General features: G+C 45.7%; 1 protein-coding gene across 1 annotated transcript; it reads right to left on the minus strand.

Annotated features, from left to right (window-relative positions):
* Window positions 1–6,112: 6,112 nt before the first annotated feature.
* LOC123166207 (uncharacterized) lies at window positions 6,113–9,084 on the minus strand. Its single transcript, XM_044583972.1, has 3 exons — window positions 7,879–9,084; window positions 7,686–7,763; window positions 6,113–7,578 (listed from the first exon to the last, which is right to left on the minus strand). Exon 3 carries the CDS (start codon window positions 7,553–7,555, stop codon window positions 6,380–6,382), a length of 1,176 nt encoding a protein of 391 aa, XP_044439907.1. The 5' UTR covers window positions 7,556–7,578; window positions 7,686–7,763; window positions 7,879–9,084; the 3' UTR covers window positions 6,113–6,379.
* Window positions 9,085–23,390: the final 14,306 nt, after the last annotated feature.

The following is a 23,390-nucleotide window of genomic DNA, read 5'->3' on the forward strand; positions in this document are numbered from 1 at the left end:
TTACATGCCCAACGAGAAGGGCACTTCAGACAAAACCAGAACAAACTGACACCAAGTACGAAGAGAGGCATAGAACGACAGTATTAGAAACAACAACAAAGACCAGCATCGAGGAGTAGTTCGAACAACTTCAGGCCCTTCTGCGGGCGTCATCTATTCTCCTTCGATTGGCTTCCCGTCTCGCCGAAGCCGGGGGGGCTGAGGAGGAACGCGGGTGCGGAGCATCTGTGCGGGGATGCAAGGCGACGAACACGCGCGAGGTGGCCTGTGGAGTTGAAGACGAGGTGCGGCGCTGGGAGATGGCGGCGGACATGGTCGGCGGCACTCGGCGGCGCGATCGGAGAAGTTGTTGTCATGATATTGCGACGGCACCAGCGGGCCGGTACTGGTGTCGATTTGGGCCGTTGGCTCGTGGCCGCTGTGTGCATCGGACGGACGCTCCGGAGGTGGCGGCGCGGCCTTGTTTGGTTTCGAATTGGGACCAACGGCGTCGAACGTGTGCTCCTTCAGTGCTGGAAGACCAGCGTGTCAGCGGCGTTCGTCTTCTCCTCTGCAGCTGGCCGATGGCGTGGGGGCTGTTGGCTCAGCCTGAATAAAGGTGGTTTGGCCCTGCAGTTCTTCAAGCGCCAAGTTGTCGATCTGCTTCATGCTGGCTTCCTGGATCGGAACACCGACGAGTTTTGGTCTTCGAATATCTAGATCCGAATCGCTCCGGTTGTGCACTCCCTTATCTTCGGCCAATAAGGCTTTATGAGGGCGCGACACAAAGCTTCGCTTTCTTGTTGGTGCTATTGGACATGTCTAAATATATATTTTTCACGGGATTGAAAGAGGTGGAGAAAGTCGTGATGCCTGCGATCGGAGGTTTGTAATGGTAGATTCATGTATTGGTGGTAGTGAAGAATAGCGGCACAGTTTCTTGTGTTCCGGGTGTTGGTGCCTTGCAGCAGCAACCTTGGCAAGAGGGGGTGGTAGTACAGGTGGACTACATTTTTTGTGGTGCGCCTTGAGTACCAAATCACGATTTCAATGTGAAAGCCCAAGGTCTGGCTTTCATTGGTTGTGCCTGACAATGGCCTTACTGACGACATTAATTCGTGAACTCAAACTCCTGAAAACTCAAAATCTTCGATCAGGCGACGACAATGCGTGTGCATTGTTTCCTTTTTGGAGATGTTCTTGGAGAATCTCTTTTGTGGTCTGGATGTTGTCTTCTATGGTGGTCAGAGTGTTCCAAATGCCAGTGTTTCATCACCGCTGCGAGGGCTTTGTTTTCTTTTTCTCTCATTTTTATTATTTTCTTGGCTATGTGCATCCTTGATGGTCTTTCGGCATTTTGCTGGTTCAGAGGCATTGTTTTCTTTCTCTCTCTTTTTTTGGCTGTGCATTCTTGATGGTCTTTTGAAGTTTTATTGGTGCAAAGATTAGGTATAATTGGTATTTCACGATATTAATGTATGTCCTTTATCCAAAAAATCACAAAGCCTTATCAAATTCATGGTGCTCGATCTTATCATCTCGCATTTGTGCTCAAATCTGAGTTTTACTCCGTATCTTAAAATATAAACTACACTCATTTTTGCGTCATCTAACAGACTAGAGTAAAATCTTTCCAACACCCCAGCACCTGAAATCGAAGAGTAAGCCTTGAAATCTAAGAGTAAGCTTTGAATTCTTCACCTGCAACACATGGTCTGCCTAACATGAAATTCGAGGACATCCATCATGATGCGCTGTGCTGCTGCACAAACAAGGCAGGGCTCGATCGTGTGTGCAGTGCTCGGCAAGTGATCAATACTACAGTGCAGTTACTGTCAGCATGTGAAGGTGCATTTCTACAGTTTACAGACATACATGTGTTTACACTTAACAGAGAAAAAATGAAACATGAATAACTGAGATGCATGATCCATTCTGTACTGTTACTGTCACCACCATGTGGTACACCTTGTTGTTCGATTATTTGTTCCGGAAACGAGAGAAAATTCTAGTGGTAAATTTCCAGTGCAGACCAGTACTGACTTCATTTGTTCAATTTCAGACTACTGCTGAAATTATTTCAATATTATCACTGGAATTGCTTGGTTTTCCATGTGACCTCGGCCTCGAATTAGCCACATGGAAGAAAACACTGGCCAGTATTAATCACCCAAACTGATAATGTAAAAAATCTTTCTGCTGGCAACATGAACCAGTACAAAATATATTGCTCCAGGGGAGAGCATCTTCAATTTGTTTCTACCTGGAAAATGCCAAACTCTGCATGCAAAAGGAAGAACAAGAACCAAAATAGAGGCCTTGACAATACTCCTAACAAGTATGCCTCCAATGAAAACGTGTTAAATCAATTCTGATACAAAAATGTGCAAAATTAAATGTCATTGCACACGCAGCCGCAAGTATGCGTACAGGGAAAACATGTTGAGACGACGAGCAGGAGCGGTCAGAAGCTATAGGCATTCTCAACGGCAAAGATCAAACTACCAGCCTTGAAAGCAGGGATTCTCACTAAACATCATTTCAACAACTAATAATGCAATAACAAACATCTAAGGATATGCTAGAGCGTGTCGCTGTCAGACAAAAGCATTCACCCAAAGGACGACGAAATGTCTCATCATAGCAATGCTGTTCTTGTTCTTAACAATGTGAACTGAAAGTTAAATTTACTGTGCTCCAGAGGAGCACATCTTTGAAGTTGTAGAGAAGACTGGGAACAAAAGCAGCAGGAAACAAGGGCCCTGGCAGTTCTTCAGACACACGACCAAAGCACCAATGTTATTTCTCCAAACATGGCAGCACTACCAATCAGACAAAAAACTGCGCTAATTATATGCCGTAATACACACAACTATATGCAAGTGTGCCGTGATAAAACACGTTCATACAAAGAGCACATGCAACTTGGGAGTTATGACCAAATTTCACACCGAGTGGAACAAGCTGGGGGAGAGTGCACATTCAATTCGTTTCGACATTAAAAATGCTAAACCCTGGACGCAAAAGAAGAACAGCAGCAAGCCAGGCGCCTTAGCAATACTCCCAAGCATAAATTTGTGCTAATTAAGTGACATAATGCATGCAGCTATGCCTGACTAAAACATGTTAACACAGAAAGCAGCTGCTATAAGCAAACAGGACTACTACTTTAGAGTTTATACAAATAGCACTCTGAACAACAACGATCAAAGTACCAGCCTTGAAATGATTAACACTGAATAACCATTCCAACAACTAAAAATGGAATGAGACATCTAAGGAAATCCCAGAGTGTATCACTAACAGACAAAAACATTCTCAAACAACATGAGCAAGACCAATTCTAAGTAAAATTTACCTTGCTGTGCATCTTTCAAATCAATTCCACGGGAAGAAAAAGTACACAACCATAGCAGCGATTCTTTCTTCAATCATAGCAGCAATCCAGTAACTATGAGACACATAACTATGCTAATTAAGTGTCATAATACACACATGTATCATGTATGCAAAATTGAATGCCGTGATACAGCGTGCACACAAAAATCAAACTAACAGCCAACAAACAAATAGCTGCATATAGTAATAATAAGTTTTAATACCATAGATTGATACACCAGGTCAGACATTAATAGAGATCAAACTAATAGCCAAAGATCGATATACCAGGTCAGAACAATAACAAGACATTATAACCAGCACCAAATGATGAGATCGCAGGTGCTACCAAGTGCTACTGCAACCATCCAAAATGACACGTTCTACTAGTAGCACCGAAGTAAGAAGAGCTAAGAACAAAAGACATGCTCTGAATCCAGCAATCATGCTGCTCACCGGAGAGCCAATCTGTGTAGCCTGCCATCCGAGGCCGCCGCCCCGGCATCTAAGACCTCCGGCAAGGTTGCACCTTGGCACATACATCAGTGACATAGAGCTGGACCGCCATCGGTGCACGTGACGAGGGAGGCCCGGCATCAAGGGCCTGACCCCGACTAGATCTAGCCCACAGACTGAATATGCGGCCAAGGATGGAGCTCGCCGGCGACACCCTGCAGCATGCGTACGGGCCACATGCCAGTACACTGCCCTGAAGCCGCGCTGCCGCGTGTCACACAGTCAAGACAGCTGACCTCCACGGGCCAGATCTGGCCTAGGGCACACCATCAAGGTCCATCACCCCTTGTCCCCGGAGCCCCCCATCGGAATTCCGCCATCCCGGGCAGCCGCCCGTCGGTTACCAGGGCAACGAACTAACCCTAAAAAACATCAGGGCATTGCTACCCGTGGAGGCAGACCAACGAGGAGGATGGCTCGCGCCGCTCAAAGCCATGGATGGTTCATGGTACAGGCGCTGGGGAGCCCGGAGAACAGCCCCGTGCCGCCGCCGTCGGCCACGCGCACTTCTCAAGCCATGGAGGGTGCATGGTTTTTTTTTTTGAAAACGGGCAAAAGATTTGCCACGTATATTAATTAAGAGAGAATAGAGTTTGTGTTACAAACACCCCTTAACAATACACGGAAGAATCACTCTCCCGGCATGATGGACCCTAGCTTCTTAGCTCCGGCGGCGACCCAAAATGATGCCTCCCTTTTGATGTTGTCGAGAAGAACCATAGGCGGGGCTGCCATGTTGCGGAATACACGAGCGTTTCGCTCGTTCCAGATCGTCCATGTAGTGAGCATGGTGAGCGAGGCCATGGCCTTCCGGTTGGGGACGGAAGCATCAGTCAACCCAAGCCACCATTCTAAGGTGGAATGCCTCACGGGCCAAGTAGAGGTGTCAATGTGAATGAGTTGCAGCCACGCCTTGACCGAGCCCCATAGGCGAATGGTGAAACGACATTTGAAGAAGAGATGGTCAACCGATTCATTCTCACGCATGCATAAGGGGCATGAGCCACAGTTAGGCCAACCGTGCTTGGCCAAACGATACGCAGTCCAGACTCTATTTTGGATGGCCAGCCAAGCAAAGAACTTGACCTTGGGTGGAGCCCAGATTTTCCACACTGCATGCTCCAAGGGTGCATGGTTTTCTTCCAAACAGAAACCGAACTTTCCAAGTTCCTACCGCTTGTCTCAGTTGGCGGTGCCTCCATGTCTTTGTCGTCTCATCTCTCCGGCAACTGTACAGGTACCACGTAGAGAACCACACAGTAAAAAAATTATCTGAGATTAACTAATTTCTAGGCTGGTTAAAAATTAGCAACCCTGAAGTAAAATTATTTTGTGGATGTTTCGTATAACTGCATGTGATTAGGCGGATTCTGGGATTGGGCAGACATTCAAAACACCTACTAGCAAGTATAACACCGACTAGATAAAAGCATCCAAGACGAGCGTGCAACAGAAAGGATGAACTTTCTTGAAACAGGTTTTCGCCCCGCTTTATATACAAAGCAACAACAGAAATAATTAACTTGATGGTGTTCTATGCAAGGCAAGTGATCAAATTCAATTGCTCTGCATTTTACAGATAGACACGTGATCCATAGTCCTGCTACTGTTCGTATAGTTGACATCATGTTTGTAAAACGAGAGAAATTTCTAGCATTAAAATTCGAGCTTGCTAGGTGTTCAATCCGATAATTTGCAGACTCCCAGATGTAATAATCGTGAAACCAAAACCTGTTTCATATCATCACATAAAAGGAAATGTGGCCACTCTTAAATCAACCAACACTGACAACATGTAATTAAGTTGCAAATGTGTCATCTAGAACTAGCATATTTATCTTCCTCCAGGAGGGCACACCTGCAACAAGTTCCTGTCTACCCAAAAAATATAAAATCCTGGAGAAAAAACAGCAGGAAACAAAGGCTAGTTGTTCAGTTCAGTCCGGCGCTCGGCGAAGCTCGGCGAAACTAACGTTGTGTAATTTAGTTACAAAACTTTTATCTGGAGAAAGATGAACAAAGTATCAGCATACTTGGTGCTCGTTTCTACTAAAAAACGTAAAACAAGTTCAAAGGAACTGGCGCAAACAGGAGCAGGAAACTGAAGTATCAATCAGGCAAAAAACTGTTAACTGAATGCCATAATACAGCGTTGACACAAAGATCAAACTAACAGCCAACAAACACATAGCTGTATATAGTAATAATAAGTTTTGATACCATAGATTGATACACCAGGTCAGACATTAACAGAGATCAAACTAATAGCCAAAGATCCATATATCAGGTCAGAACATTACCAAGACATCATAACCAGCATCAAATGATGAGATCGCAGGTGCTACTGCAACCATCCAAAATGACACGTGCCACTAGTAGTACCGACAAGTAAGAAGAGCTAAGAACAAAAGACATGCTCTGAATCCAAGGACAAAGCAAACCAGGAGTCTTGAACATTCATACATGCCCTGTGGAGAACGGAGGTTCCTCATCTTATTTTTGCATCTCATGATGGAATTGCAATAATGCTCTCCTGAAGGCGGTGCTGACTAAGCCCCATACAATATTGACTTTTTCCAATATTAACCAAACCTAAGAACTTGCCATCAATGTCGCAACGCAACACATGCTTGTTATTAAACATGATCAGCAACTCACACTCGTTTATCACAGCCATATCACTGAATGATTGCACCGCTGAATCAAGTGGTGTTTTCTTTTTCTTTTTCTTTTTGACTGAACTTAAATAAAGTTGCCGTGATGCCTCCACCGTTGAAAGTTCAATCCAGTACTTGAAAGTCCAGATTTCCGCCTCATAATCTTGCATCACCCAGACATCAATAGCAGTGAAACTAGGAGTCAAGCCGGCCCAGCAAGCAAGTGTCCCTTTCATGTCGAACAATTTCCTATTAGGGCATGGCTGAGCAGGACTACGCATCCAACGGAATGACTCGGCTTCTGTGTCAAACACAATAATGTCTCCACCACCTCCCATGATGTCACTAGCATCATAAAGACACCAGTGGAGGCTTCCATGGTGGTGGACTGCTGGTGAGTGGTCGGATGACAATCGCAGCTCATTCAGTAACTTCTGTTCCATGGAAGGCGATGAGGCCGTCTGCATTCTGACTATTGCATGCCTCGGCTTGTCCGATCCCACTGTGACGATGTATAATCTAGATGTAGACAAGTCATATGACTGCGAGACCCAGAGCACCCTATATTCTCCAGTTGGATGGTGGCAGTAGAAACCAACTACGAAGTTGAGCCCTTGAGGCTGCATTAGGACAACAGACTTGCGGGTGACCGGGTTGCAGATGAAGAAATGGGACCGCGTCCAGAGGTACATAATGAAGAAGCCATCACAGGAGCCTTTGAGGCTATTCTTAAAACGGTGTTTGCAGTCCTGGAGAAAGGGCCAGAGCTCTTGATTTGAGGTGCCAGCACCAGCGTCACCTAAGACGACATAACTGGCGGGCCGCCCCTGCCCATCGACAATAGGGAGCGATGGCTGGCGGCGGCGGTGCTCGAGCATGAATTCAGGTGTGGATGTGGCACTGTGCCAAGACGTGCTGACAGCACGGCAGCGGCCGACGGCCTTGGATGGCAACCGGATGAGTATTTTGTGCATCATCTCCTCGGGCAGATCCTCGAGCATGGTTGCGCCGGTCCTGTCAGGCATCGTGCTGCGTCGAGTCCGGTCAACTGAAAAGACCAGGAAAGCTTAGTGCCTCTATGGCTAACTCGTCCAGACCAGCTCAAATTAAAAAGACAAGCAAGCAAAATACACGAGGAAGGCGAGACGAGCTTACCCTAAAATACACGAGCAGGAGGGTGCGGCGGCGGCGGCGGCGACGAGCAATATCAGCAGCGTCGGTGCGTTCCGTCGCCTGTAGACACGAATACAAGGGAGATTTGAGCGCAATCTGCAGATGGCGCAGGGCAAGAGAAAACATCGGACAAGAGATAGGGACGGCGACCGTTTTCGGCGGCGAAGCTGCTCACCTTCGTCGTGGAGGAAGGCGGCGGAGAAGGTCCCGGCGTGAGGCAGAACAGCAGCTCGGTCGACGGAGGCGGGATGTGACCGAGGGCGGCGGGTCAAACCCTAGAGGGCCCGTGCTCCCCCGCACCCAGTCAGGGAAGGGAGCTCGATCAGGAGACCATTGCGCGAGGTGTGGACAGCGGAGGAGCGACCTCGATCTGGAATCCACGGCGCACGACGGCCGCGAGCTCGATTCAGGCGAGAGTAGTGAGGGAGAGGGGTGGGGAATTTTGCCTGGAGAGGGAGGAAATGGACTCAGCCGAGTCCTTTTTTTATTTATGAACATTCAGCCGAGTCCTTTTCTATCGTTTGAACTGCGGCTGAGGCCTCCTGTTTGGGTACAGATTCCTGAAAATCACTTTGCTATGGATTCTTGAGAATCAGATGTGGCTCTGGATTCGTGAGAATCAGAATCTGACCTGCTGTATGTCAGCTTTAAGAGTTGTGGGTGTTGTGAAATATCAGTAACGCCCTCGACTACTGACTATGATGTTTATATGCAGATTAAAGCACAAGTTATCTGTTTTGACTTGATAAAGTGAGAACTAGCACAAAAACATAATATATAGAACATTTATTTCGAGAAATGACATGATGTATGAATATTCTGTGTTGGTATCCATGTCGACCAACATGGTTGACGATCTCATCATTTGGAACTATTACAGGAATATGCGACCCATCTATAACATATGAAATTCATAAGGGCAATTTATATATATCCAGCTAATCATGGCCTATTACTAAATCTGACATTTTACTAAATCTGAACAATGCTACTGCTCCAATCAAGGCCTATTACTAAAGCAGTTCGTACATAAGAACATAATTCAGAGCATCAAGCAAAAAATACATTTTTTGGGACTGATGAACAGTTACCTTCTCACAGGTAGGAGATAGGGCAGGGCTGGTGCAGTCGGGCGGGAGGAGGTGGAGTCGGGGGGCAAGGGGGCCTCCGGCGTGGTGCAGCTGAAGCTCCGGCGCCGGCGCAGGTGGTGCACAGGGGCGGACTGAGAGCGGGGGCAGCAGGTGGTAAGGGGCGGCGGAGCAACGGATCTGATGCGGCCGGTGTATGGCCGGGGGCGGCGGAGACCGGATCCACACACCTTGGCGGCGACGGTGGCGGCAGGCGAACCCTAGAGAGCCATCCCCTCTCCGTTTTTCTGCCTCTGTTCGGTAGGTGTGGATGTGTGCGAACAAAAGGATGACCCTGTCGATGGAGAGGTTGGGCTGGGCACGCGGTGGCATTTCCATCATAATAATGGGTAGAAGTTGGCCCATATTTGAAAGGGGGTAATTGGCAGCTCGGGAATCAGCAAAATCGCTGATTCCAGCTTCCGGCCGCGTCCAGTGCAAGTTCGAGAATCGATTCTAGGCATCTGATGTTGGAATCTGCCTGTTTGTTTGTGAATCCGATTTTGACTATGCTAGAATTCAGGAATCACTATCTCTAGCCCAAACAAAGGCCACCTGAGTCTTTTATTTCTTCGCATTGTTGGAGTATAGAAGATTTTGTCAATTTTCAGGCGTATAGAGTCAGCCTTTTACCTCAAGGGCCACCAACTCAAAACACTCTCTTCTCTCTCCCACTCTCTTTTCTAGTCGTGAAAAAACAAAAGGAAACAAAAGTAAAGGCAGTAATCCCAGCACATGACTAAGAACCACGGATTTCCTCAATCAAGGCATTGAGGTAATCGTATATACCTAAAAGACTCATCCCCACTATCTATTTATCTTAGGGAAACTCTTCCTTACAGAAGTTTGAGGAGAAACATTCCTCAGACCAGTCAGACGCTGTCGATTAGTTTTTATCTCACGGTTGAGAGATGTACTCAACTTATGCGCCAGATACTAACCTCCTGATTAATTTTCTTGCCCACACCCCATAATCTTTCCCTGATTAATTTTTTGGCCCACACCGCATATTCTGTCCCTGATTAATTGCCCGAACTAACTCGACATTTCTTATTTGGCGCTGCAGCCGCCGGTTATAGCCGTTTCCGCAAACCAGCGCCTGCAGCGGCACTAGCTGGGCTCGGCCCAACTACCATTCTCCCCCCTGTTTTGAAGCTTAAAAAAGGTAGGGAAATTGTTCCCAGCCATGAATCGAACCAACCATCTCTCCGTCGGTAGACAACTCCACAAACAACTACGCCGCCACCCTAACTCGTGAATACAAACCTCCTTTTCTTCTTTTTATACATACATGAAATGCCCTTTCTGTTTTGTCCTTTTTCCACATTCTTTCTTTGTTTCCTGTTTTCTTTTTCTTAAATGCGCGAAATGTTTACAAATAGACGATATTTGTTTTCTAATTCGTGAATTTTTCAATTTGATTAACTTTTTTTCAATTTCAATGAACTTATTCAAACTCGATTAACTTTCTTTTTTGAAAATGAATGAACTTTTTAACATTTTGATGAACTTATTTTAAAAATTGATGAACTTTTGTTAAAATTCGATGAACTTTTTTCAAATTTGATGAATTTTTAAAAAAATTGATGAACTTTTTTCAATAAAACTTAACGATCATTATGCTAAGCTAACGGATGGGTCTTGCCCATCACATCATTCTCCTAATGATGTGATCCCGTTCATCAAATGACAACACATGTCTATGGTCAGGAAACTTAACCATCTTTGATTAACGAGCTAGTCTAGTAGAGGCATACTAGGGACACTTTGTTTTGTCTATGTATTCACACATGTATCAAGTTCCGGTTAATACAATTCTAGCATGAATAATAAACATTTATCATGATATAAGGAAATAAGATAATAACTTTATTATTGCCTCTAGGGCATATTTCCTTCAGTCTCCCACTTGCACTAGAGTCAATAATCTAGTTCACATCGCCATGTGATTTAACACCAATAGTTCACATCACCATGTGATTAACACCCATAGTTCACATCGCCATGTGACCAACACTCAAAGGGTTTACTAGAGTCAATAACCTAGTTCATCAATAATCTAGTTCACATCGCTATGTGATTAACATCCAAGAGCACTAAGGTGTGATCATGTTTTGCTTGTGAGATAAATTTTAGTCTACGAGTCTACAACATTCAGATCCATATGTATTTTGGAAATTTCTATGTCTACAATGCTCTGCACGGAGCTACTCTAGCTAATTGCTCCCACTTTCAATATGTATCTAGATCGAGATTTAGAGTCATCCAGATCAGTGTCAAAGCTTGCATCGACGTAACTCTTTACGACGAACTCTTTATCACCTCCATAACCGAGAAATATTTCCTTAGTCCACTAAGGATAATTTCGACCGCTATCCAGTGATCTACTCCTGGATCACTATTGTACTCCTTTGCCAAACTCATGGCGAGGTATACAATAGGTCTGGTATACAGCATAGCGTACTTTATAGAACCTATGACTGATGCATAGGGAATGACTTTCATTCTCTTTCTACTTTCTGCCGTGGTCGGGTTTTGAGTCTTACTCAACTTCACACCTTGCAACACAGGCAAGAACTCCTTCTTTGACTGTTCCATTTTGAGCTATTTCAAAATCTTGTCAAGGTATGTACTCATTGAAAAAACTTATCAATCGTTTTGCTCTATCTTGATGCTCAATATGTAAGCAGCTTTACCGAGGTCTTTCTTTGAAAAACTCCTTTCAAACACTCCTTTATGCTTTCCAGAAAATTCTACATCATTTCTGATCAACAATATGTCTTTCACATATACTTATCAGAAAAACTGTAGTGCTCCCACTCACTTTCTTGTAAATACAGGCTTCACCGCAAGTCTGTATAAAACTATATGCTTTGATCAACTCATCAAAGTGTATATTCCAACTCCGAGATGGTTGCACCAGTCCATAGATGGATCGCTGGAGCTTGCACACTTTGTTAGCACCTTTAGGATTGAGAAAACCTTCTGATTGCATCATATACAACTCTTCTTTAACAATTCCATTAAGGAATGAAGTTTTCACATCCATTTGCCAGATTTCATAAAATGCGGCAATTGCTAAAATGATTCGGACAGACATAAGCATCGCTACGAGTGAGAAAATCTCATCGTAGTCAACACCTTGAACTTTGTCGAAAACCTTTTGCGACAAGTCGAGCTTTGTAGACAGTAACATTACCATCAGCGTCAGTCCTCTTCTTGAAGATCCATTTATTCTCGATGGCTTGCCGATCATCGGGCAAGTTAACCAAAGTCCACACTCTGTTCTCATACATGGATCCCATCTTAGATTTCATGGCCTCAAGCCATTTTGCGGAATCTGGGCTCATCATCGCTTCCTCATAGTTCGTAGGTTCGTCATGGTCAAGTAACATGACCTCCAGGACAGGATTACCATACCACTCTGGTGCGGATCATACTCTGGTTGACCTACGAGGTTCGGTGGTAACTTGATCTGAAGTTTCATGATCACTATCATTAACTTCCTCACTAATTGGTGTAGGAATCACTGGAACTGATTTCTGTGATGAACTACTTTCCAATTCGGGAGCAGGTACAATTACCTCATCAAGTTCTACTTTCCTCCCACTCACTTCTTTCGAGAGAAACTCCTTCTCTAGAAAGGATCCATTCTTAGCAACGAATATCTTGCCTTCGGATCTATGATAGAAGGTGTACCCAACAGTCTCTTTTGGGTATCCTATGAAGACACATTTCTCCGATTTGGGTTCGAGCTTATTAGGTTGAAGCTTTTTCACATAAGCATCGCAGCCCCAAACTTTAAGAAACGACAGCTTAGGTTTCTTGCCAAACCACAGTTCTTACGGTGTCGTCTCAACGGATTTAGATGGTGCCCTATTTAAAGAGAATGCAACTGTCTCTAATGCGTAACCCCAAAACAATAGTGGTAAATCGATACGACACATCATAGATCGCACCATTATCTAATAAAGTACGGTCACAACATTCGGACACACCATTACGCTGAGGTGTTCCAGGTGGCGTGAGTTGTGAAACTATTCCACATTTAAATGAAGGCCAAACTCGTAACTCAAATATTTGCCTCTGCGATCAGATCTAGAAACTTTATTTTCTTGTTACGATGATTCTCCACTTCACTCTGAAATTCTTTGAACTTTTTAACTGTTTCAGACTTTTATTTCATTAAGTAGATATACCCATATCTGCTCAAATCATCTGTGAAGGTCAGAAAATAACGATACCCGCAGCGAGCCTTAACACTCATCGGACCGCATACATCGGTATGTATTATTTCCAATAAGTCAGTAGCTCGCTCCATTGTTCCGGAGAACGGATTTTTAGTCATCTTGCCCACGAGGCATGGTTCGCAAGCATCAAATGATTCGTAATCAAGTGATTTCAAAAGCCCATCAGCATGGAGTTTCTTCATGCGCTTTACACCAATATGACCTAAACGGAAGTGCCACAAATAAGTTGCACTATCATTATTAACCTTGCATCTTTTGGCTTCAATATTATGAATATGTGTATCACTACGATTGAGATTCAATAAACCATTTATATTAAGTGTATGACCATAGAAGGTTTTATTCATGTAAACAGAACAACAATTATTCTTTGACTTAAATGAATAACCGTATTGCAATAAACATGATCCAATCATATTCATGCTCAACGCAAACACCAAATAACATTTATTTTGGTTCAACACTAATCCCGAAAGTATAGGGAGTGTGCGATGATGATCATATCAATCTTGGAACCACTTCCAACACACATCGTCACTTCACCCTTAACTAGTCTCTGTTCATTCTGCGACTCCTGTTTCGAGTTACTACTCTTAGCAACTGAACCAGTATCAAATACCGAGGGGTTGCTATAAACACTAGTAAAGTACACATCAATAACATGTATATCAAATATAGCTTTGTTCACTTTGCCATCCTTCTTATCCACCAAGTATCTAGGGTAGTTCCACTTCCAGCGACCATTTCCTTTGCAGTAGAAGCACTCAGTTTCAGGCTTGGGTCTAGCTTTGAGTTTCTTCATGGGAGTGGCAACTTGCTTTCCATTCTTCTTGAAGTTCCCTTTCTTTTCCTTTGCCCTTTTACTTGAAACTAGTGGTCTTGTCAACCATCAATACTTGATGCTTTTTCTTGATTTCTACCTTCATCGATTTCAGCATCGCGAAGAGCTTGGGAATTGTTTCCGTTTATCACTTGCATATTATAGTTCATCACGAAGTTCTAGTAACTTGGTGATAGTGACTAGAGAACTCTGTCAATCACTATCTTATCTGGAAGATCAACTCCCACTTGATTCAAGTGATTGTAGTACTCAGACATTCTGAGCACATGCTCAATGGTTGAGCTATTCTCCTCCATCTTTTAGGCAAAGTACTTGTTAGAGGTCTCATACCTCTCGACATGGGCATGAGACTGAAATACCAATTTCATCTCTTGGAACATCTCATATGCTCCGTGGCATTCAAAACGTTTTTGAAGTCCCGGTTCTAAGCCGTGAAGCATGATGCACTAAACTATCAAGTAGTCATCATACCGAGCTTTGTCAAACGTTCATAACGTCTGGATCTGCTCCTGCAATAGGTCTGTAACCTAGCGGCGCATCAAGGACATAATTCTTCTGTGCAGCAATGAGGATAATCGTCAGATCACGGACCAAGTCCGCATCATTGCTACTATCATCTTTCAACTTTATTTTTCTCACCCCGCAAAAAAAACTATTTTTCTCTAGGAACATATCAAAAATAAACGGGGAGCTACATCGCGAGCTATTGATCTACAACATAGTTATGCAAATACTATCAGGACTAAGTTCATGATAAATTAAAGTTCAATTAATCATATTACTTAAGAACTCATGAGGGAGTCCTGGATTAAGGGGTCCTCGGGCGTCCGGCCTGTTAGCTATGGGCCGGACTGATGGGCTGTGAAGATACAAAGACCGAAGACTCTACCCGTGTCCGGATGGGACTCTCCCTAGCGTGGAAGGAAAGCTTGGCAACCACATATGAAGATTCCTTTCTCTGTAACCGACTTTATGTAACCCTAGATCCCTCCGGTGTCTATATAAACCGGAGGGCTGGGCCCATAGGGCCAAATACTGATAATCATAGTCATACAGGCTAGACTTCTAGGGTTTTAGCCATTACGATCTCGTGGTAGATCAACTCTTGTAATACTCATATTCATCAAGATCAATCAAGCAAGAAGTAGGGTATTACCTCCATAGAGAGGGCCCGAACCTGGGTAAACATTGTGTCCCCTGTCTCCTGTTACCATCGACCTTAGACGCACAGTTTGGGACCCCCTACCTGAGATCCACCAGTTTTGACACCGCCATTGGTGCTTTCATTGAGAGTTCCACTATGCCGTCCCCAAAAGGTTTGATGGCTCCTTCAATCGTCTATAACGATGCTGTCCAAGGGGAAACCTTCCTCCCCGGACAGATCTTCGTATTCAGCGGCTTCGCACTGCGGGCCAACTCGCTTGGCCATCTGGAGCAGATCGACAGCTATGCCCCTGGCCATCAGGTGAGATTTGGGAGCTTGAACTACGTCGCGGATATCCGTGGAGACTTGATCTTCGACGGATTCGAGACCACGGCAGCCGCTCCCCGTCATTGCGATGAACATGACTTAAATCTGTCATCGGACCATACCAAGGAAATTGTACCTGTAACCGCTCTGGCCTTAGATCCGGAGCAGATCGCGCCATCCGAGGACGAGAAGCTCAACCCCGCCACGGAAGCCACAGACTCCGTGGCGTTGGAGCCGCACACAGACCTAACCTCGGGTGGTATCTGTGTCACCGGAACCTCGGACTCGTTTCCGGCTATAAGTTCCGAACCATGTGCGTCCGCGTACGTCGAGCTTGATCAGTCATCGATCGTCGAATTCAGCGCCCTCGGCACTCTCCTTTAGGCACTCGCCTTTAGGTGACGTGCTAAACTCATTAAAAATCTATCCTTAGCGGGGGACTCATAGCCGAATTATATCCAATTCGAACTGGAGGCTGATGACAGAGAATTTCGCTTCCCACCCACCGCCCACTTCATAGCCACTGTCGAGGACTTAACCGACATGCCGTATTATGGCTCCGAGGACATCGACGGTATGGACGATGATGCCGAGGAGGAGCAGGGCCAAAACCCGCCATTTACCGGAAGCTGGACGGCCACTTCTTCATACGACGTATACATGGTGGATACACCTAAAGAAACTCACGATGACGACAAAGAATATCCAGTCGAGGATAAACCTGCTGAGACACAGCCCAGACGCCGGTGTCAGCGGCGCCGCTCAAAGTCACGTCGTGCAAAAGATAGCAATACCGGCACTGGAGAAAACAATACTCCGGACGATGCCGAAAACAATGAAGACCCTGTTAGGGCAACCTCCGAACAGGAGGAACGGGAAAACGGGCAACTTAGCCCTGATGAACAGGCCATACACGATCACTCGGAGGATAGTAATTATCTTCCGCTCTTCGAGGATGAGGTGAGCCTCGGCAACGAGGATTTCATCGTGCCTGAGGAACCTCTCGAGCAGGAGCTCTTCAAGCGCCGGCTAATAGCCACTGCAAGGAGCCTGAAAAAGAAGCAACAGCAGTTTCAAGCTGACCAAGACCTGCTCAACGATAGATGGACAAATGTCCTGGCAGCCGAAGAATACGGCCTCAAGCGCCCAGCCAAGAGTTACCCGAAGCGCAAATTGCTACCTCAGTTCGATGAGGAGGCGCCGGAGCCCGTACCACCCTCGCACAATGCGACTGACCAACCACCACGCGGTCGGGATAAAGCAGCAACTCAAGCCGAACAGCAGCCCGCCCCACCTTACTGTAAAGGCAGAGATAAAACAGCTCGGGGAGATACATATGACCTTCGGCAGGACCTGGACAGCAGAGCAGGACATACTAGATCGATCTACGGATCGCAAGGGTGCGCCCCGACACACGACGATGGCCATTTATTCGGACGCGACAAGCCTAGTCACGCCCAGGCCGAAAACCGCAGACGGACTCCATCTGAACTACGTCGTGATGCGGCCCAATATAGAGGCGCCGAACACCCTCTTTGCTTCACTTGTGAAGTAATGGAGCATAAATTCCCAGAAGGGTTTAAACCCGTGAACATCGAATCATATGATGGAACAACAAATCCCGCGGTGTGGATTGAGGATTTTCTTATCCATATCCATATGGCCCGCGGAGATGACCTTCATGCCATCAAATACCTCCCGTTAAAACTCAAAGGACCAGCTAGGCACTGGTTAAACAGTCTGCCTGAAAACTCTATTGGCAGCTGGGAGGATCTGGAAGACGCCTTCCGCGACAACTTCCAAGGTACATATGTCCGTCCACCAGATGCCGATGACTTAATTCACATCATCCAGCAGCCCGGAGAGTCAGCCAGGAAGCTCTGGACTAGGTTCTTAGTTAAAAAGAACCAAATCGTGGACTGTCCGGACGCGGAAGCCCTAGCAGCCTTCATACACAGCGTCCGGGACGAGTGGCTCGCCCGCCACCTCGGTCAGGAAAAACCAAAATCCATGTCAGCCCTTACCGCTCTGATGACCCACTTTTGGGCGAGAGAAGATAGCTGGCTCGCTCGTAGAAGCAACAGGGCCAGCAATTCGGGCACTTCCGAAGTTTGATACGGCAATGGGAAGCCACGACGCAATAAACACAAACGTCGCAATAATAATGAGGGAACGCATGACACAGTGGTCAACGCCGGATTCAGCGACCCCAAACCCAGTCAACGGAAAAAGCCATTTATGGCAAATAGAGACGGACCATCCAATTGGATCGGCCCTGCCAGATTCATGGCAAAACCCCCGATAAACCAGCTAATCACACTAACAGAAGTTGTTGGGTCTTCAAACAAGCCAACAAGTTAAATGCCGACCACAAGGGGAAGAGGCCGCCCGGTGACAGCGACGACGAAGAGACTCACCAACCAAACACCGGGGGTCAGAAGAAGTTTCCCCCGAAGTGAAAACAGTGAACATGATATACGTGACACAAACCCCTACAAGGGAGCACACGGAACGCTCCCTCCATACAGAAGATCATACTACGTCTACCTCAGCCGAAGTACACAGCGGCCTTATCAAGCCGCATACCTCGTTGGCCATTAGGCCGCCGGTCTCCATTCAACAGGACCTATCAATGTCAAAGCTGGACTAGCAGTTCGGCTTCCGTCGTTCGCCTAATATACCTGCGAAGTCTGTACCGCGCATACATAATTATGCACTTAAAAAACCCTGGGCATCCGGTGAAGCACAATACGGACGGGCCTACAAGTACTCCCATAACCCCTCCCCCTTTTCTAACTACTCTTTCTTTTTTATTATTATTATTATCCTTCCCACAGGTGGCTCAAAGGCTGGTCATCTCACGAGTTCGGGTTCGTACACTCACCCAAGGGCTATTCCTGTCAAGGAGTCCCTTCACCGAGGAAAGGCGGCGCGGACGTGCGACAGGAGGTCAATAATAACTTTTTGCAGACCACACTCTCTATTTCGAGCCTGTAAAGTGCCTTTTTCCTCAGCCTTCGACCCCCGGCATGTCAAATAGCCTGGGTTGTGGCGTTGTTATCTGTAAAATGACGATTGGCATATCACTCAGGTCCCAGTAAACATAATCTGTATTCAGTACCCGCTCTCTTTTAAAGAACTGAATTTTGCTCCTTTGGTTGTTTCACATACCTCGGCATAACTTGCCAGGGCTCGGTATGGGAACAAATGGGTTGCTGACAAAGTCCAAACAGCTTTATAGCATACTTTGGCGTTGCGAGTTTGGCCTTATATGCATCAGCTCCGAATCATGTCTTGGGTCAATAGTTGGGTTGCCTGGCTCCTGTGCTTGCTACCTTACGTTCCGCTCTATCTGCTAGGGTAGTAAAGGGAGAACTACTGCGATTGTGCTTCCGGTTCACCTGATCAAGCACCTCAGTAGAGAAAGCCGAAAACTGGCTGTCATGATGCGGCGAGAGCTAGTCAACCACTCGATGACTTATCGGAATCTTTCGCGATTCCCTCCGTATTATACGAAGGACCTCTTCTTCAGGTCATATATGTAACGCATCGTATTGAATAAGTCGCGTACATACCAGGGGCTATATCGTAGACCCACCATAAAACCCCTATGGCTACGTGAAAGTGTTAACGCCCTATAGTCTGATTGCCTAGTTCGCCGCATTGACACCTCCTTCATGGACCAACACGTTGGGTTAAGAGTGATCAAATGCTTTTCTGAACACCCCCGTGCTTTACACGAGGGGGCTGAAGCCGACGACTGGAAAACTTTCAGATTATACAAAAACGGCCGCACAGGAGGAACAAAAGTTTTAGGCGAAACTAAAAAGAAAATAGCCTTATTATAATATTGTCTTTTACAATTTCCATACATTTCACTCGAATATCATGTTTTTCGAGCATTTACCCTCTATCAAGCGGGCACCCTCTAAGACATCCTCGAAATAATGCTCTGGTGCGTGATGGTCCTTGCCCTTGGGTGGACTCTTCGCTGCAATATCGGTGGCCTTCATCTTCGCCCAACATGTCTTGACACGGGCGAAGGCCATCCGTGCACCCTCAATACACAACAACCGCTTAACGGCGTCGATACGCGACACCGCATCAGCAAGCCGCCGCACCAAACCAAAATAACTATCCGGAATTGGCTCGGTCGGCCACAGCCCGACCACGACGTCCTTCATGGCAGAACCGGATAATCTGTGGAGCTCGGCCCATTGGGCCATCTGTTTGTTCAGCAACAGCGGGCGCTTTGACGCACCGAATTGTGACCAGAAAAGCTTCTCCGTTACATACCCTTCTTGCGCTTGGTAAAATTGCGCCGCATCGGAAGCACTCTTCGGCAAGTCCACTAGCGCGTCTGGGGAACTCCACACTTGATTAAGCGGGGCATAATTCGGATCACCGAACTTAGTTTGTAATAAAAAGGGCTTACCAGCCGCGATCTCCCCCGCTTGCCGGATCTCCTCCCGGGCTGCTCTAGATTCGGACCGTGCTTCTTTTGCCTCTTGTAAGGCCTTGTCAAGATCAGCCGTTTTGGCTTTATTATCCTTCTCAAGGAATTCGCAGCAGCTACCGGCATCCTTTAGCTCACGCGCCATCGTGGATATACTCTCCTCGTATTGGCGCCGAGCAGCCTGTTCGGCCTTCAACTAGGCAGATGCCTTTTCGGCAGCCACATTACTAACACTACTAGGGAAAACCTTATACATAGCATCTTAGCAGTAGCGCTGGACAAAACAGGGCGCTACTACTACTTAGTAGTAGAGTTTTTAAGTAGACCGCGCTACTGCTACTACATTAGCAGTAGCGCGTTCTGCAAAACCGTGCTGCTGCTATATCTGTACTGGGCGCAGATGGCTAGCCCCACTTAGCAGTAGCGCGTACCACTGACCGGCGCTACTGCTACGGCCCGTAGTAGTAGCGTCTTTCTCTGAAACGCGCTACTACTTACTTACCTTATCCTGGAGCAGTTCACCCTCTCACACTCACTCCCTCTCACTCGCTCTCTCCCGCGCCAAACCCGTACGTCGTCCGCCGCTGCCGCGCTGCTCCTCGCCGAGGTACTCCCTCCTCCCCCTCCTCCTCCGGCCGCCCTCCTCCTCGGGCCGCCCTCCTCCCACCGCCCCTCTCCCTCCTCCTCCTTCGGCCGCCCCTCCTCCTCCTCCGGCCGCCCCCTCCCCTCCACCCTGCCCCCTCCCTCCTCCTCCGGCCGCCCCTCCCCCTCCTCCCCTGCCCCCTCCCTCCTCCGATCCCACCGGCCTCCTCCCCTCCTCCTCTCTCCTTCCTCCTCCCTCCATCTTTTTTTTCTGTTTTTCACTGTAGTTTTTTACTATTGTATAATGTAGTTTTTTTTACTGTTTTTAGTAAGTGTTTAAAATAATTAGTAAGTAAATTAATAAACTAGTTGAACTAGTTTAGTATCAGTAAGAACTAGTTGAATTAATAGAGGTAATGTATTTTTAGTAAGAAAATTAATATAACTAGTTGAACTAGTTTATTTTTTAGAAAGAACTAGTTTATTTCTATTTATAGTAAGTTTATATTTAGTAAGAACTAGTTGAATTATTAGAACTAGTTGAACATGTCACATTTGTTGTTATTTTTTTAGTTTAAGCAATTATTCCCGCATCGACGTCGACGATGCCTATCCCGCATCCTCGTCGTCGATACCCGTCGTTTACTAGGGTTTTAGTTGTATTAGTGATGTTATATGTATGATACTATTCAGGATGTATTAGTGATAACTTATAGGGTTTTTGTTTTTGCAGAAATCAAGGAGCCCCTCCATCATCCCCGCTGTGGTCCCCGGCACCGACCCCCTCCGACATCGAGGTGAGACCAGCCAAATATCCATGTCAATATGAGTCCTATAAGATATGATGTAGATGAAAACATGTATATCTTGTGTTGCTCAAATAGGATATGTGGTTGCCCAAGTGGCCGATCATGTTCAGGTTACACCTCCGAGTGGCCTATGTTTTGCCGGAATGTTGATTAATTTCCGTTCCGGCAAATTTCAGGCGGTCAATATGTCCTGTTTTAGCAAAGGTCATGCCGGAATTTTCCGTGAATTTTGGCATGACCTGTGCTAGAATATGTAGGAAATATTGAGTGGCCTGGATTTTCTAGAAAGATAATTAAACGATATTTCGGGTTGACTTTAAGTCTGTCGAGGTCGAAGAATCCCGACTGTTGTCGTGGGGGTCGTTTCTCCTTCTTCTCCGGTGCTAGACCTTTGTTATGCACTAGGGGAAGGAGGAGTAACGACCATCACCGACGGTCGCAAATGTCAGAGAGGAATCAGTGAGGGAGAGTCTCCACCATATATGAGAGGACGAAGAATCCCGACTGTTGTCGTGGGGGTAGCTTCTCCTTCGTTCCCGTGTGCTAGACAATTTGGTGTAATGCACTCGGGAAAGAAAGGAGGAGCTACCATCACCGACGTTGAATATATACACCACGTGAGCTGAGAGTTTTCAAGAAAAGACTCGATAGACTGATAGTCAACCCGTGATGAATAATGAACAAGCTGAGAGTTTAAATTGTACAAGTTTAATCTTTGAATTATGAACATAGGAAATGTCGTCGGACAAAGAAGGTCCTGAGGAGTGCTCCTGGTGCGGCGACAACTGGGGTTTCTGCGACAGGCCTCACCTGGACGAAGGTCGGTGCTTCAACATTAAGCTCGAGGAGGCCTTCGATTGTGATACGGCAAGCTACGACGCAAAGTGTTTTTTTCATAGTTAAGCTCGACTTCTACTACTTCAACGTGTAATTTTCGTCTTTTACAATTCGAGTAGCTTCTCCCATGCCATGCAAGACGCTATGTCTTGGAGAGGATGGGTTTTGAAGATCATGAGAGGAATGAAACAAAGAAAATTAACCTAAGGACCCATCATGGTATGGATTTTGAGGTAAATCTATACAATTCTAAGAGCGTATCCCATTTTGGTTGCCCGGGTTGGGAAGCACTTTGGAAGATGTATGATTTTCAAGAGGGTATGTTTGTCACCATGGATCTTGGTGATCCTGACATCGACCAAGACAATTTGGACATTTGGGTCCTTGTTGATACGCTTCCAATTCTACCGCTATGTGAGTTCCTCAAACATAGTTATTAAGTAATTTATATTGTTTATTTCAAAATAGTTGACAGCTTATTTCCATTGATAGCTTACGTTCATTCTTCAAAGAATGTGTGGAAGATGGTAGATAGAACCAACTACACCGATGGCTCTGAGTTAACTTATCAGGAGAAAAGTCATCTGGTCGCATATTGTACTGATCTTGAGAATTACAATGCCTTTTATCGAACTCCTCCAAATTATGGTCAATACGTGCCACAAGTGCACGTGTTGAACCACGATAACTTCCAAGGAGATATCCTGGTAAGATTTTTTACTATTACGACATCCGTGCATCTTTTGCATACTTCTAAAACTAGTACATCATTGCTAACTATGAAGTTATTACTATGTTTTTCAACAGAAAATCCCGATGGATTGTGTGCCTCATTTGATGTATCAGAATGGTCGCCTTGATGTTTTGAACATACAGCCAGGTCATCCTACGAATCTCACCTGTCCATACCGGATTTCTAAAACCGGTGAACACATGATAATCAAAGAATGGAAAAAATGTATGGACAGTCGTAAGGAGGTTCTTGGAAGCAACATTGTGCGAAAGGCAAGAATTGGAGACAGGATAATCTTCATTCTCCATAATGAAGAGTCAGGGGCTATCTTGTTTTATGCTATTTTACCTAAGATAATATAGTAGGTCCTAAGAGAATGTAGCAGGCCATATGAGGTACAATATGTTTATGAGAGTTGATGATGATGAGTAGTTGTGATTATGTCTAGTGACCAACTTGTATGTGATGTCTCATTGATGAAAACGATGATCATGAGGAGGTGTTATATGACAATGATGTATTATGATGATAAGTTGTTAATGATATGATGATGATGATAATATATTATATCATTGGGTGAA

The sequence above is a fragment of the Triticum aestivum genome, chromosome 7D (genome assembly GCF_018294505.1).
Source record: "Triticum aestivum cultivar Chinese Spring chromosome 7D, IWGSC CS RefSeq v2.1, whole genome shotgun sequence".
Classification (NCBI taxonomy): Eukaryota; Viridiplantae; Streptophyta; class Magnoliopsida; order Poales; family Poaceae; genus Triticum; species Triticum aestivum.

Bases quoted from the DNA above. Each gene is read 5' to 3' on its own strand.
- LOC123166207 (XM_044583972.1), bottom strand. From the start codon at position 7,555: ATGCCTGACAGGACCGGCGCAACCATGCTCGAGGATCTGCCCGAGGAG.